The sequence below is a fragment of the Protopterus annectens genome, chromosome 7.part0 (assembly GCF_019279795.1).
Source record: "Protopterus annectens isolate FY-2018-M chromosome 7.part0, PAN1.0, whole genome shotgun sequence".
Classification (NCBI taxonomy): Eukaryota; Metazoa; Chordata; order Ceratodontiformes; family Protopteridae; genus Protopterus; species Protopterus annectens.
The window spans coordinates 346,634,643-346,652,037 of NC_056739.1; the positions used below are offsets into that span (position 1 = coordinate 346,634,643).

At 41.0% G+C, this 17,395-nt stretch overlaps 1 protein-coding gene across 1 annotated transcript in view; it reads left to right on the forward strand.

Annotated features, from left to right (window-relative positions):
- R3HCC1L (R3H domain and coiled-coil containing 1 like) overlaps positions 1 to 17,395 on the forward strand; it is a 438,719-nt gene that overhangs the window by 25,504 nt on the left and 395,820 nt on the right. The window contains exon 2 of the mRNA XM_044076916.1: positions 8,309 to 8,475. Coding sequence (XP_043932851.1) covers positions 8,309 to 8,475 — 167 coding nt within the window. The remainder of the gene's footprint in view (positions 1 to 8,308; positions 8,476 to 17,395) is intronic.

Below are 17,395 nucleotides of genomic sequence, written 5' to 3' on the forward strand. Positions count from 1 at the left end.
CACTGTTCTCAAGAGTCTGTTCCGTTAGGCCACCCGGGACAAGGTGCTAGGGACGCGGTCCCATCCAGCAAGAATGAAGGTGAGATAGACAACTTAACATATAGAAGTTATGTTCTTACCATAACGTTCCATGTTAGTTGTCTTCTTCTCGCCTTCTTCTTGCGTCCCACCCTCCTTCCCCCTGGCCTGGACAGACCTAGAGGAGTTTTGATTGTGACCTCTCTTTCTACCACCTCTTCACTTTAGGTATATGCTGCTGTGCATATTTTCCTGGATCAGGATGTTGGTCACCCTTCTCTTCTTCCTGGTTTATAGAGGTGGACTTTGTTTATAGTTATTCTGTTACTATTATAAGCTGGGCCTAGCTTACAAACGAGATCTGAGGTAACTCACGCCTAGCATTGTGGGATATAAGGGGAGCCTCGAGCCGGTGGAACCAACTCTCGAGCTTTTAGAGTGGCCGAGTCGGAGCCGAGGTCGGCTCCGAACCCATCCAGCAAGAAGAAGGCGAGAAGAAGACAACTAACATGGAACGTTATGGTAAGAACATAACTTCTATTTTTTTCCCCATTTCTTGGGAGTTGCCATCAAAATGATCACCCATGTGTATATTTTAAGGGGCAAAAAGCATATCGTTGGGTAAATAAACTTAAAAATTGATAGGGAGGGGGCTTGCTTATGTGTGTCTTTCGGTTGTAGAAAAAAAAAAAAAAAATTACTTTGTATGTTTTGAAGCTCTGATGCCTGGAAAGCAGTATGCATGTTTTTGAAGCATTATGCTATGATAATTTGGACTGTGCTTGTAACACACAGGAGTTTAATGGAAGAGTCCTTTAATTAGCTCCCTGAAAGTTTCAGACCAAAGTTCACAATTAATTAATTTGATTGCTATGCAAGGTTATAAGTTCTTAACTTAGATGGGTGGAGGAATGATTTTGCATTAAACTATTTACTCCAAAACATGTAACTGCCATATATAAAATTCAAACTACAAGACAAACAGATGCTAATTTTTTAAGTATAATAATGCACTTCTGGTGAGCATGCAGCAGATATTACCATTCGTCCAGCGATGGTGAGACACTTGCCCTTCAGGCTTGTGCTGGTGTTAGTCCTGTACCATATATAACCCCTTCTGCCTTATTGCATACATGTTTTATTTCTAAGCTGAATGCAAATGCCGATGATTTGGTTCTGGTAGTTTGAATTTATCTGTCTTCCTCGGTGTGGTTCTGTTTTGCCACTCAGTTTGTATATTCTTCCGTAAGTTGGGACTGTTTTTTTGTAATGTGCTAAAACATTTGTTCCTTATTTCTCTTGGTGCATATTGTTTAGATAATTATGATCTCTGTCATTCCTTGCACTTAGCTGCTGTTATGATTTCATGTTGTCTTATTGGTTTGTCTCCTTGGTTATGTTTGAAAACAAGATTTGCTATGTACAACCATCTGGTTATTGAAATAAATAACTAACACACCTAGATTCTTAATCTTTTCTATACTGTTTGTTAGTCCCCCCAGTCCCCCCCAAGGAAGACTGTAACTGTACAGCTTCTAATTATACCCAGCCACACTCCCAGCAATGTACTTCTCCGCACTGGCTTGTCTCCCCCTCCAAATTTTTCACTTACTGTTACTGATCATTTCATTAAGTAAGATACCACCACATGTCTTCCCTGGAAAAAGGCAGTTACCCTAGTGGGACTGACTTGTTCAGTGAAGCATAAATAAAACAAAAAGTTAATTTTCTACCATTCTGTTTGCATTGTAAGTCACCACTGTCGTACTGATTTTTTTTAATGTGGTACATTTGCAGACTGATCTGTAGCATTTTTTTTTCTGCAAATGACATATTAAACAGTAGCATTTTGCCTGTTGGGTTTATTCTAAGTATCGTGGAAATATGACATGGGTTTTATGACACTTGACTGTTGGCCAAGTTCTAAAAGACTTGCTTTTGATGTAAATGAATTATGAATTCAAGTTGCTAGGTTGAAGGCTATTTCTGCAAATGCAAAAAAAAAAAAAAAAAGTTGAAACCCTTTTCAGTGAACATCAAAAGAGGTACAGAAGCCACGCACCCCTGGAATTATATTCATCACCTCTGAGGCTGCACAACGGTTAAGAAAAAGGAAATCTCTGTTGTCGACAAAAGTGATTTCGGTGAACTGCCTCCAGTTTCTTTGCATCCTTTCTATACTGTTTGTTAGTCCCCCCCCCTCCAAAAACTGTTTGTTAGTCCCCCCCCCTCCAAAAAAGCTCCTCATTGGCACTCTTCAAGAAAAATCTTGATGATTGGATGGGAGATAGGAAATTCACCCTGGGGATCACTTCTGTGGCTCTGCTTGACAGGGGCACAACAGGATTTGCAAAAGCCAGGGTACCATTTGGCTAGGCTTATATAGGCCCTAGGGCCAATAGCCTAGTACCTACCTGTGAACTTACTCATTAAAACTAGCTTTGAGATGTCATTCTCCCAAGACTTAATCCTATGTAAGCCTGCTTTACAGGCCTCACACTGGAGTAAGTTGCTTACTTTGAGAACAAGTCATGATAAATGGTCCAAAGTGTCTTTTTACACTTCATTCCCTTTCTGTAAATCTAATGGCAGATGGTAATGCATAAAAATTGAGTATTGATCTAAAACCAAAAAACAAAAAAAAAAAAGTGAAAAGACCACATTTAAACTATAGTTGCATGTTAGAAAAGCTGATTTGCTTATTCCATTTGTCTTTAACTTAACAGTGACAAAGAATCTTTTGTGAAGTGTGCTCCAAGAGCATACGACAAAGCATCTCTTGTGATGTGTGCTCCAAGAGCATACGACAAAGAATCTCTTGTGATGTGTGCTCCAAGAGCATACGACAAAGCATCTCTTGTGATGTGTGCTGCAAGAGCATACGACAAAGCATCTCTTGTGATGCGTGCTCCAAGAGCATATGACAAAGCATCTCTTGTGATGTGTGCTCCAAGAGCATACGACAAAGCATCTCTTGTGATGTGTGCTCCAAGAGCATACGACAAAGCATCTCTTGTGATGTGTGCTCCAAGAGCATACGACAAAGCATCCCTTGTGATGTGTGCTTCAAGAGCATACGACAAAGTATCTCTTGTGATGTGTGCTCCAAGAGCATACGACAAAGCATCCCTTGGGATGTGTGCTTCAAGAGCATATGACAAAGCATCCCTTGTGATGTGCTCCAAGAGCATACGACAGAGCATCCCTTGTGATGTGTGCTCCAAGAGCATACGACAGAGCATCTCTTGTGATGTGTGCTCCAAGAGCATACGACAAAGCATGTCTTGTGATGTGTGCTCCAAGAGCATACGACAAAGCATCTCTTGTGATGTGTGCTCCAAGAGCATACGACAGAGCATCTCTTGTGATGTGTGCTCCAAGAGCATACGACAGAGCATCTCTTGTGATGTGTGCTCCAAGAGCATACGACAGAGCATCTCTTGTGATGTGTGCTCCAAGAGCATACAACAGAGCATCTCTTGTGATGTGTGCTCCAAGAGCATACGACAAAGCATCTCTTGTGATGTGTGCTCCAAGAGCATACGACAGAGCATCTCTTGTGATGTGTGCTCCAAGAGCATACGACAGAGCATCTCTTGTGATGTGTGCTCCAAGAGCATACGACAAAGCATCCTTTGTGATGTGTGCTCCAAGAGCATATGACAAAGCATCCCTTGTGATGTGTGCTGCAAGAGCATACGACAAAGCATCCCTTGTGATGTGTGCTGCAAGAGCATACGACAAAGCATCTCTTGTGATGCGTGCTCCAAGAGCATACGACAAAGCATCTCTTGTGATGTGTGCTCCAAGAGCATATGACAAAGCATCTCTTGTGATGTGTGCTCCAAGAGCATACGACAAAGCATCTCTTGTGATGTGTGCTCCAAGAGCATATGACAAAGCATCTCTTGTGATGTGTGCTCCAAGAGCATACGACAAAGCATCTCTTGTGATGTGTGCTCCAAGAGCATATGACAAAGCATCTCTTGTGATGTGTGCTCCAAGAGCATACGACAAAGCATCTCTTGGGATGTGTGCTCCAAGAGCATATGACAAAGCATCTCTTGTGATGTGTGCTCCAAGAGCATACGACAAAGCATCTCTTGGGATGTGTGCTCCAAGAGCATATGACAAAGCATCTCTTGGGATGTGTGCTCCAAGAGCATACGACAAAGCATCTCTTGGGATGTGTGCTCCAAGAGCATACGACAAAGCATCTCTTGGGATGTGTGCATCAAGAGCATACGACAGAGCATCTCTTGTGATGCGTGCTCCAAGAGCATACGATAATGCATCTCTTGTGATGTGTGCTCCAAGAGCATACGATAATGCATCTCTTGTGATGTGTGCTCCAAGAGCATACGATAATGCATCTCTTGTGATGTGTGCTCCAAGAACATACGACAGAGCATCTCTTATGATGTGTGCTCCAAGAGCATACGATAAAGCATCTCTTGTGATGTGTGCTCCAAGAGCATACCGCAAAGCATCTCTTGTGATGTGTGCTCCAAGAGCATGCATACGGCTTTAAGGGAGTATGATTGAAGTAGGATAGAATCCTATGGTAATTGAAGTACTAGAGCAATAGTCTGTGTCCTGCTGTTTTGTGGATTGTACTCACTTCATTACGGAGACCATTTTGTATTGCTTTTCTGCAGAGCACACAATGTTCCTGCTAGGAAATGACTGTCTCTCCCTGATTTCTGTTTATAGTAGCTAATGATAGGTTCAGAGGTAGGTACTAGGCTATCTGCCTAAGGGCATTTCTAAGCCTAGCCAGAGTGTGTCTGCTTTTGCCGCCTCATTGATTAATTAACTGAGTCAAGCAGAGCCAATGAAGTGATCCCAGGGGTGTATTTTCTGTTACCCATCCACTCGTCAAGGCTTCTCTTGAAGAGTGTTAGTGAGGAGCTCTGCCTAATGTAGTTAGGAATTTTGTTCCAAAGCATGGGGGAGTCTCTGTGACAGGAATCTATCCCTCCAGCATGTTCTATTTATTGTTGTGGCGAGGTTTAGCTCACTAGAGCTCGTGGCTCACAGTGACTTGAATTTCTTTAGGTGGAGCATGTCCATCAATTCTGAGTTGGACATGGCTTTGCAAGTCAGGCAGAGATCACCTCTGAGTAAGTGATATGTCACTGAGTACAGCCGGAGTTTTTTCAGTCGGGCTGCATAGGACATATGTTTGATGCCAGTAATCCTCTTGGTGAGGTGCTTTTGTGGTCTGTCCAGCTGTTGGAAGTGTCTTGTGAGGTACATCCCAAATGGGGCATTGTACTCTATGATGGGTCTGATGAGTGACTAGTAGAGGGGCACTATAACCTTTTTATTTCTAGATGCAAACCCCTTAGTAATTAGATGGGCCACATAGAAGGATTTCCTAACTACTTTAGCAATATGATTGTCAAAGGAGAGATTACGATCTACCTGGGTCCCCAGATCTCTTATTACCTCTTCTGTATTAAGGGGGCTGCCGCCTATGTGGTAATTTGTGTGTGTTTTGTTTTTCCCAAATGGGATGACTATGTATTTTTTGGCATTTGAGGCCATGACTTTGACACCAGGTGTCTGTTTCAGTAAGGCCTTTTTGAAGGATGTCCGTGTCAGCCAGAGAGTCAGTTGTGGCTCCCAGTTTGCAGTCATCGGCAAACTTGGTTGGCCATAGTCCTCCTGTGTTTGCTTGTACTTCTGAGAAAGATATGGCGAACAGTAGGGGTCCCAGAACCGAGCCTTGCGGGACACCACTTGTGACTGGTTTAGAGTCTGACCTGGTGCCCGCTATTCTTACCGTGTGAGTTCTGTCTGTAAGCCAGTTGGCAACCCATCTTGTGACATAGGGGTTTATGTTCAGGCTGGTGAGATTTTTATTTACTTTTTATTTATTTATCATTTGTTAACCGGGAAAGTCCGACTTGGAACAAAGCCATTTTTCAGCGGAGGCCCAGGGAGAAAGGCTCCAGATGCATGTCTTTGTAATGTGGGAGGAAACTGGAGTACCCGGAGGAAACCCACACGAATGCAGGGAGGACATGCAGACTCCACACAGAAGGCACTCCAGCCGAGAATCGAACCAGAGAACTTCTTGCTGTGAGGCGACAACGCTACCGCTGTACCACTGCGCCGTGCTATAATACCCGAGTAAGGAATGGTGTCAAACACCTTGGCAAGATCAAGGTAGGCTGTGTGAACCACCTTTCCTTCGTCTATGGCCTTGGTGACTGTCTCGAAGAAGTCAACCAGGTTTAGTAGGCATGATCTGCCCTTAACAAAGTTGAACTGGGTCGGGTCAAGTGTTTGGGGGTTCCCAATGTCTTTGTTAATGAGTTCCATGATGATGCGCTCCATAGCCTTGCAGACCAGGCTAGTCAGGCTTATGGGGCGATAGTTACCAGGGTCATTTGTGGCTCCTTTGTGGAGCGGAATAACCATTGCTGTGTGCCATTCTATGGGCACGTAGCCTGTAGAGAGGCTGAGGTTGAACAGCGTGTTTAGGTGGGGGGTTAGTTCGTTCTGTAGTTCGTGCAAGACGCAGCCTGGGACACCATCTGGCCCCATTGATGCTGTGTTTTTGGCTTTTGAAAGGGCTGTTTTCACCTGTACTTCTCTGATTTCCGGGACACTACTTTTTTCCGGTATTGTTGTAGGCCCTTTTGAAGGTGAAAGGGAGGTGAAGTTTGCACTGAATCTATCTGCCAAGATGTTGGCAATATCAGTAGGTTCAGTATATTTTGTGCTATTTTGCACTAGCTCTGAGCATATCTGTGAGTTGCCACTTAGATTCTTGACATAGCTAAAGAAGGCCTTGTGGTCATCTTTCGAATCCTTGGCTATTTTTCTTTCAAAGTTAGCCTTGGATGATTTTATTTGGGGCCTTAGTTTCTTACTGATACTGACCGGGGATGTCTTTCCTGCTTGGGATTTGCTTTTTTTCTTAACTAGTTTCCTCCTTCTGTGATGGTTGATTTTTGAGGGCATTTTCCATTTGTTCACAACTCCAGGAAAATACCTTAACAGACCAAGCTTCCTTTGAAATGATGTCTCCCTGGCTTGGCGTGTAATCAAAAATTCCCTTCCCAAGAGGTACAGTGATGGTCTGATGATGTATAATGCCACAAAATCAGTCCCAGAGTTACCGGTCATTTCTGATTAGCTGTTGTGCCTCCATCTTTCTGCTGGAAGTGATTAAATTCCTGTGACTCCTGATGTTCCATCACCAGGAATAGAGACCATTTTCCAGTTAAGCCACCATTTCCTCAGTCAGACATCTGACAAACAAACGTTTGTTCCTGAACCTGGGTGGTCATTGTCACAGGTGAAGAACTTGCCACTTTGTCAGTAGTCTGTCTGCTTATAACCTGGGTTGTCATTGTCACAGGTGAAGACCGTACCACTTTGTCACTAGTCTGTCAACTTATAACCTGGGTCGTCATTGTCACAGGTGAAGACCGTACGACTTTGTTAGTAGTCTGTCTACTATTATTTTACATTTGTTTACCAGAAATGTCTAACTAAGCTAAAAGCCTGTTTTCAGTAGAGGCCAGGGGGAGAAAAGTTCCAATACAAATTTTTCAAAATAAAAATATTTAAAAAATTACATTTATGAGAGAGTTTATGAGAGATGAAGGAGCATATAAATAGGTAATTGTTCTACAGTAGCAAAATAGGGAATTATATGAAGTACAAGTAAGTAAATTAACATATCAGCTGTCGTAAGAAGGAACTAGGATAAAATGTGGGTAAATTGAATGGCATGTATACATAACTCCGACATCTGTACCGCTGTTTTACATGTATAGGAAAGAGAGAAACCGGGCTGGGTTATACTAATGGGGAAAAGTTTAAGTTAAAGCTTAGAAGCAGGGCAAGTGTGGTGCTGTCCAGAGCTAGTAATGGTCATCCTGCGGTAGTGCAAGAGCAGAGCCACTTGTTGGTTAGGTGCTCCTCAGGGAGTCGTCGGAATTTGGAAGAGTTGGCAGACTTATGTATGTGCTGGGGGGGAGGGGGGAGATTCAGGTCTTTGATATCTGGTGGGAGAACAATGAATCCCCGAAACTGTTATTAGCTTTAGTGACCTTTAGTAGAAGTTTGTTGGATGACCGCAGGCATGTACTGTTAGAGTAAGGTTGAACTAAGTTTTTGAGGGCAGGGCAGTTATCTGGTTGGTGAATAGTAATGTAGACAATTGTGAGTTGTTTGAGAATTAAAAGATTAAAAGATGTTGTTTTAAATGTTGTCCATTTCAGTAATCCAACTGTCAGCTCTGAAAGTTATTTTTTTGTTTCTTTTGCAGCCAGCAGAGAATGAGATGAACTCACGGAGGCGCGGATTTGATTTCTGCAGTCATCAGTCCAAAGAATCTGACGGCGATGAGAGTGAGCTTTCTCATGTCATAGAAATATTTAGTTTTCCTGCTAACTTCAGAACAGAGGACCTGCTCCAGACCTTCTCCAGTTATCTGTATGTTGTTATTTAATCTGTTTCTTTAAAAAAAAATAAAATAATAATAATGCATAAATTGGCCCTAGCCGTGCGTGTGTGCCTTCTGTGGAAGGTTGGGCGCCGGGCTAGCAACTCGACACTGTAAAACTCCACTGCCAATCATGAGCAGACAGGTGATCCGCTGTGGCGACCTCTAACCGGGAAAAGCCAAAAGAATGTGTGTTTTTATTTATTTATATATATATATATATATATATATATATATATATGTATATATATATATATATATATATGTGTGTGTGTGTGTGTGTGTCTGTATATATATGTATGTATGTATATTTATTTATTTTTATTTTACATTTGTTGACCGGGCTAGTCTAGCTGGATACATGTCCATTTTCAGTAGAGGCCCGGGGAGAAAAGCTCCAAGAATAACAAACAAAAAACAATAAATAATAAAAACATATATAAAGTACAATCTTGAAAAAGTTTACAGAAGAACACATGCAAAATTCAATCAAGGAAGAAGTCCCAGTAAAGTTGTATACCAAAAACAATATAGAAAATAGTATTGAGTAGAACCGATGTATAAATAAGAAAAAAGTTTTTTTTTTTTTTTTTAAGATATGAAATATTAATTGCCTTACTACCATTGAGCATGACTGGAGCAGTAAACAATAAGGGAATATTCATGAGAGGATGTAATATGCAAGTATATATAAAGAATTCACTCAAAAGTGTCATGATTTTATAGGGAAGGCTTAGGATGATGCAGGTAGTTATTAGTGAGAAGTATCAACAGTTAGTCAGGGATCGTACAGGAACTAACCAGTGTGACTTGAGATGAAGCTCGAGTTTCTTTTTAAAAAGTATATGAGAGCAGAGAGTTGTGAGTTCAGTGGGTAGCAGATTCCATAGCTTACCGATGGTATTAGAGAAAAGGGAGTCACCTGCTAAATTGTTGGATCTGCAAATGTTAAACAGTAGTTTGTTAGAAGAGCGTAAGTTTTTAGGATTATGGTAGGGGGTAAGTAGGTTTGAGAGTATAGGAGTATTGGTGGGTTGATACAGGGTTTTGTGGGCAATAGTAAGCTGTGAAAAGTGTAGATGGTGTAGAAACTCTAACCAATCAAGTTGTTTAAGATTAAGACAGTGATGAGTTCTGAAAGGAGAGGCAGTAGCAAATCTGGCAATGTTGTTATAGGATACTGTCAGTTTGTTAATGTTGGTTTTAGAAAGATTTGTATAAATGGGTGAAGTATAGAGTAGAGTGGAGATGAGATGAGTTCTGGCTGTAGCAGTCCTGGCTGCTGGTGTAAGAAAGGGTTTAATTCTATAGAGGGATCCAAGTTTCTTGTTGACTGTTTTTATTGTACTGTTAATATGCGTGACATAGTTGAGATTATTATCTATAGTTATTCCTAGGAGTTTGGTAGTTAGGTCTGGAGAGATAACAGTACCATTGTTAGATGTAAGTGTAAAATGTGTGGGGGTGGACTTACGGGTTGGTGAGAAGAGTAGCAGTTTAGTTTTCTTTGGGTTTAGGAGGAGGCAACGGTTTGTAAACCATTGCTCAACAGTATTAAATGCATTCTGGGTAAGGGTCTGCAGTTCAGTTTGAGAAGTGGCTGAGCAGGTAATAGTGGAGTCATCTGCATACTGATTGCAGGTAGTATATGGAATTGCTGACTGAAGGTCATTAGTATAGATGGAAAATAGGAGTGGACCTAATATGGAGCCTTGAGGGACACTTAGGGAGATAGGTAGGAGATTAGAAAGATTATTGTGCCAGAGTACTGCTTGTTTTCTGTTTTCAAGGTAGGATTTGAACCAGTTAATGGTTAAGGGGTCAAGTGATAGAGATATCATTATATGTAAGAGCAGTTGGTGATTAACCATGTCGAAAGCTTTGGATAAATCAATGAATACTGCAGAGGATAGAATGCCTCTGTTACGATTCTTGTTAATACAATCTGTAAATGATAGCAGGGCAGTGGTGGTACTATTGTAAGGTCTGAAACCATGTTGACAGTTAGCAAGTATGTTATTTTGGAGAAGGTGGTTAAGAAGTTGCTTCTGGATACACTTTTCCATACTTTTTGCCAGAGGAGATAGCAAAGCTATAGGACGAAAGTTAGAGAAATCGTTAGAGTTCCCACCTTTGTGTAGTGGAATAATGTAAGAAATTTTCCAGATGGATGGGATATTTCCTTCACTTATGGTTCTGTTGATAAGAATGGATATAGGGTAGGCAATGGATTTAGCTCCTATTTGAAGGTATTCTGCTGGGAATTGGTCAGCTGAAGGGGTGGTAGGTTTTAGTTTTTGTAGAAGAGAGCATATACTAGAAGTAGACACTGGTTGTAATTGAAAAGATGGAGGAGGATTTAAAGATGAGTTTGGCAGATTTGAGGTGTCTGGCAATAGATGGCTAGCAAGAGATTGGATGGCATTGGTAAAGAAAGAATTAAAGGAGTTGGCAGTGTGAATAGGATTATCGGGGTTGGAGCCTAGAGGGTTAGGTGTGATAGATTGTCCTGGGTGAAGAAGTTTGTTAATGCTGTTCCAAAACTTTTGAGGTTTCTTTTGATAGGTTTGCTGTATTTGGAGGTAGACGTTCTTTTTATCTAGCACAATGGCATTTTTAGTATGATTTCTTAGTTGTCTAAATGTTAGGTAATCCGATGGGTTTTTAGTAGAACGCCATTTTATCCAGGATTTGTTTCTCAGATGGATTTTTTGCCTAGTAGTATTAGAGAGCCAGGGTGCTGGTTTACCTTTGCATCTAATAGAGCGTAATGGGGCATGGTGGTTCAGGATGGTTAAGAATGTGGTATTAAAATAGGCTACAGCTTCATCAAGTGGAAGATATTTTAGTGGTGACCAATTACATTGTTTAAGTTCTGTCTGGAATAGTTCAGGGTTAAATTGCTTTTGTAGCGTACAGTTCTGGCAATGTTGGGATGAGTGAGGTTGGTTTTAGATCTAATAAAATAGGTTAGGGAGTGGTCACTTAGATCATCTGGGAGGGTCCCTACTTTGTAGGTATGTAGAGGATTATTAGTAAGTATCCAGTCCAGGGTACTTTCTTTGTTGTTAGGTTTGTGAGTTCTGGTAGAGGAGTTAATAGTTTGTGTAAAGCCGTATAAGTTAACATGGGTGGAAGGGTGTATATTATTACAGGACTGCCAATCAATGTTAAAGTCTCCTAAAATTATGGTTTCTTGTGGGATAGTGATAGAAAGCCAATTTAGGATATTTTCAAGGGTATTAATATTGTTTCCTGGAGGCAGGTATAAACATATGACATTTATAGCTTTACAAGAGTTGACCTGAAGTTTAGTGATAAGTATTTCAGCTCGGTTGTCTAAAGGTGGGTCAAGGTCTATGGTGCTGATTTGTAGTTCTGTGTTGTAGAGGATTGCGACCCCTCCTCCCTTTTTGGTAGTACGGTCTTTTCTAATGATATTATAACCAGGTGAGGTTACTTCATTACCTTTAATTGTGGGTTTAAGCCCAGTTTCAGATAAGCATAGGATATCAAATTGGTGGACATCTAGGAGGGCATGGAGGTGTGGGATTTTATTATTAACGCTGCGTATATTAAGATGTGCTATGAGGAGAGGGTTAGCAGGCTTGGAAGGGGTTATGGAGCTACTAGGGATTAGAGTACATTTTTCAGAGGTAGAGGTATGGTTAGGACCAGGGTTTGGATGTATGTCTCCATCTAGTAGGGAGTGAAGGTATATGATGTGTTTAGGGTAAAGTGGCTTGCAAGAATAGTCGAGTAGCTTTTTATTATTGTGATCGGTATATTTAATGGGTGCTAGTCTGTGATATTTGGGAAGTATGTAGTTGGGTGTGGATATAATGTTTAGGAAATTTGGAGTAGTGGCTAGTGGTAATGTAGAAGTATGTTTAGCGGGAAAGGGAAGGGAGGAGTAAAGTGCATGTTCATAAGAGATTAGGAGATAGAAAGTTAAAAGAGAAGGAAGGAGTGGAAGTGGGAGAAGTAGTTGAATTAGGTATTGGGTGGGAGATTTTGACATTATGGAATTAATAGATGGGAGTTGAATGAAGGGTGGGGTTGGTAGGCAGGTGTTGAGGTGTATATGGTGGAGGAAGTAAATAACAGAGGTAATGGGAGGTAGGTGTTACTAATTGTATAGTGTTAAGGGAGGTGGAGTGTGATAATGTGAATAGTGTGATTGGTGTAGTGTTTGAGGGGGTGTGGTGTAGGAGGAATAAGTGTAGGAGCACTGGGGCGGGTGAGAATTGGGGGCAGGGTAGGGGAGCGGAGTGAGCCCGCAGGGCGAGCGGAGCGGAATGAAACAAGGAGTCCTCTGTCAAGAAAGACAATCAGTGAAATAGAGAGGCTACAGCTGAGTGTAAAGGTGGGAAGTGTAGTAGGGAGATGAGAGGCTTAGCAGTGGGAGATTTAGGATGATTAGAGGAGAAAGTAGTGATATGAGATACTTTAGGGCACAGTAGAATGGGAAGAGATGGAGTTTAGAGAGAGCTGGGAGCTTAGTAAGGGTAGCTTAGTACGAGAAAAGCTAAAGTAAAGAACAGAAGGCATAGGTAGTGAGATGTGAAAGAAAAGGGTAAAGATATTTAGCAGACAGCAAATAGAGGTACCACCTGGTGGGCAGTCACCTTATTACAGAAAAATGCAACACCTAAGGTAATGTCAGGCTGAGGAAGATATGAAGGTGTAGGAAAGGACGGAGTAAAGATCAAAGCAAGTCTGGATAAAGTATTGGGTAGTAAAGTATAGGATAAGATGGAAGTGAGGGTAAAACAAAAAGCTATGGGGGGGTGTTTTGGCTGCTGCCTAACCTGACATGGGAAACCTGCCTAACCTGGCAGTATAGTCATATATTATTACGGATACAGTCTTTCAGTTAGCTGTAACACACGTACTTTCTCTTTCAGTGTTCCTGGGAGGTCTCACAGGGAGCTGATAGGTAAATTCTTTACACCGAGAGTGTTTCCTTGGGCATTAAGCAGCGCAGATTCAGGCAGTCAGGCTTAGGGATATGCAGGAACACAGAGGCTGGTGTATATAGAGAGAGAGAAACCAGTAGTGAGGGAAACAGTACAATAGCTAGACAACACAGGCAAAACCTTTACATAGACAAACTCAGCAGGAAGGCAATATTGTGAGTGTATGACAAACTTATAATGATCGCACAAGTAGCAGATACTACTAATGGAAATCACAAATGATATAGTACTAATACCCAGTTTCCTATTGTGGGCCTATGCTGGTTAATATGAAGAGTACGGCAGGGTTGAGGTAAGCACAAAGAAAGCTAGCGTAACATCAAACAGCAATGGTAATATATGCTACAGAGCTTCCTTATACAAATAACATAATAGGATTGAGCTGTTACATGGACAGAGCACAAAGCATTAGAAAACGTATAGTTCATGGGTGGGTAGAATTAAATAATCATTTGTAAACAAAAATAGACAATAGGTAAACGTTTCAGTCGCTAAAAAGGCTAGGCTTTTGCAATGGAGTACATTGTATTACATGTAATGAGTAGTGGCACATTTATAATAAGGGCAACGGATTATGTTGATCCACAGGAAAAGTACTGCACCAAGGGATAGAGCAGTCCTCGAAGGTATACACAGTCCATAAGTAGAGGAGCTGCTTATAGCGGAACTTCCTGCACTACACCAAATGGGTCTGGCGTTGTAATTAAAAGTAAAGTCTATAATAAAGCTTCACTAAATAGCCACAGAGATAAAGAAATAGGAAGTTCAAGTAGTCAGAATAATACACCATACAGTGTTCACAGCTCTACGGTAGTGGAGCCGCTGGTAAAGGTCCCACGTGCACAATGCTGGTTAGATTTAACATGTGCGACTAAAAGAAAGTATAGAAATGCCAGTAATCCATCAGTTAAAAAAGGTTGCAGCGAAGGATACCAACAGTCCGGTAAACAGAGCAGTTTTATTAATTATTTGAGATAGACTAACATGTACAGTGCTGGTAGGAATTAGTGTATGCAACAGAGTTGAGGTTAAACTAACACTTCATTCCCCAGATAACAGTTCAGTGTGATAAAAAAGAAAGAAAATTCCTACGATTTGGTAATTATAAGCAAGGGGTACTAGAGGTCCGGTGAACGGGACAGTAACAACAATCGTTTAATAAGGTCCCATGTGCAAAATGCTGGCAATTAAATGCGTATGCAGTACAAATAAAAGTAATGCAGATTGATTTCCTTTCTGATAAATCAATAAAAATAGGATATATCCGCTTAATGAGGTCCCATGTGCAATACGCTGGCGGTTTAATGCGTATACAGTACAAATAAAAGTAATGCAGATTGTTTTCCTTTCTGATAAATTAATAAAAATAGGATATACTCGCAGCCTTTTATATTAAAATGTTATAGTTAAGAGTAGTTAAAAAGCAGGAGGTTCTAGCAATCCGGTAGTCGGAGTGATTGTAACGCCCGTCTGAAATAGGACCACGTGCACAACGCCGGTAGGAATTAGCGTATGCAGTAGATTTACAATATGGGACGCACTTTTCCCTACTATTGATCAAAAAACAAATATCTTACAGACTATACATTTCTAATAAGTAATTAATATAATATATGCTGGCAGTCTAATAAAGGCTATGGTTTAACAGATGCTACTAATAAAACCATGCACAACGCTATCAGTTCTAGCAAATTTAACAGAGTTTAAAAACAGCCAGATAAAAAGTAAAACACACATCCAGTTAAAGAGTAAAACATAAGACATCAATAGTCATATAACATAATAGCTACAACAATGCGCAATGTGTAAATAGGACAACTTACTGCAGGTGGAAGTGCCTGAGCAGGGTGGACAGCAACCAGGTCTAGGGTAAAAGCGGAAAGATGGCGTCCACTAATATGGGGTATATTTATAAGGTAAGGGAGGACTTTGGGGCAAGGGGGAGGGGAGATAACAGATATAAGAGGTAAAGAGCAGAACCCGCGAGATAAGCAAGGTATGGTCAGAGTATAGGTAGGAGGAGTTTGAGTCTGGGGGAGAGCACAGAGTTGTTAGTAATACAATAGGAGGGCAACAGGGTACGCAGTACAGCGAGAATAGATAGATATTGTAGGAGACTCCTGTGAAGAAGAATGGACAAGGAGTCCTCTGTCAAGAAAGACAATCAGTGAAATAGAGAGGCTACAGCTGAGTGTAAAGGTGGGAAGTGTAGTAGGGAGATGAGAGGATTAGCAGTGGGAGATTTAGGTTGATTAGAGGGGAAAGTAGTGATATAAGATACTTTAGGGCACAGTAGAATGGGAAGAGACGGAGTTTAGAGAGAGCTGGGAGCTTAGTAAGGGTAGCTTAGTATGAGAAAAGCTAAAGTAAAGAACAGAAGGCATAGATAGTGAGATGTGAAAGAAAAGGGTAAAGATATTTGGCAGACAGCAAATATAGAGGCGCCACCTGGTGGGCAGTCACCTTATTACAGAAAAATGCAACACCTAAGGTAATGTCAGGCTGAGGAAGATATGAAGGTGTAGGAAAGGACGGAGTAAAGATAAAAGCAAGTCTGGATAAAGTATTGGGAAGTAAAGTATAAGATAAGATGGAAGTGAGGGTAAAACAAAAAGCTATGGGGGGGGGTGTTTTGGCTGCTGCCTAACCTGACTTGGAAAACTTGCCTAACCTGGCAGTATAGTCATATATTATTATGGATACAGTCTTTCAGTTAGCTGTAACACACATGCTTTCTCTTTCAGTGTTCCTGGGAGGTCTCACAGGGAGCTGATAGGTAAATTCTTTACACTGAAAGTGTTTCCTTGGGCATCAAGCAGGGCAGATTCAGGCAGTCAGGCTTAGGAATATAGTAATATAATAGTATATAACATTTTTTACATGTTATCTTGTAAACTGTATTTTTCTGTTTCATTGGAGCTTTTATCCTCGGGTCTCCACTGAACATGGGCCACAAACCCAGTTGGACTAACCCGGTTAACAAATGTCAATTCTTTCTTCTTCATTCAGCTACTCCCATTAGGGGTCGCCACAGTGGATCATAAATGTCAATAAATAAATAAAATAAATAGAGAGCGATGGAGTTTGCGTAACCACGTCTCTCTGTATTCTGGATATGAACCTACGCGTGATCCAGACTTTCGTCTTTGCAGCTTTTGAATACTTTACAGCGCTAACTTGTTAGTAACGTAACCATAAAGCACGTTGTAAACAGATAATTGAATTAGCATGGCCACTAATAAGCTACACAGAACAAATTATGGAATTATGTTAACAGTTAATAAAATGTACTGATCAGAAACATCAACTGCATTAAGATTCATCCTGTTGTAGCAATTTAGAAGTACAGTGCGATTTTCAACGGTTATTCAGCATGGTGCCTAAGCACGGAGCACTTACGCGCTGCTGACTGGTGATGGTCATAGTTGGCGCACCTTCCAGAAATGAAATGCGTGTGATATTGCTCTTGTAAAGTTTAGCGACCGTTTAAGTATATGCAGAATACCCTCATTCATGTTACTTTACGTTTCTTTTTTTATTTAATTAATTTAGGCCGGGTTGTAAACGTAATTTATGAAACCCATTCGCCTTAGCAGTACAGTACTATTCTTTATTTTTATTAACCGGCATAGTACTTTAAGTTACTTGTTTCGGTTGGGTTGCTGAGTATCTGCAGTCAAAGAAAGATCTTTATTTGATAGGAGACAAAGTCCAGGCTTATAAATATCCAGTACTAAACGACCGGAAGGCATACTAAACTGCAGATCCAGAAAAGATCATAATTTCGGTCTACACACCCTTCTTTTCCTTAACATCGGTTTAATTTGAACTTTATCATTGAGTCCTGGTGCCTTGTCGGCTCTACATCTGATAATCCACCTTAACTCCTTTTCTAAAGTCAAATTTACCATATCACCACCTCTAATGTTCC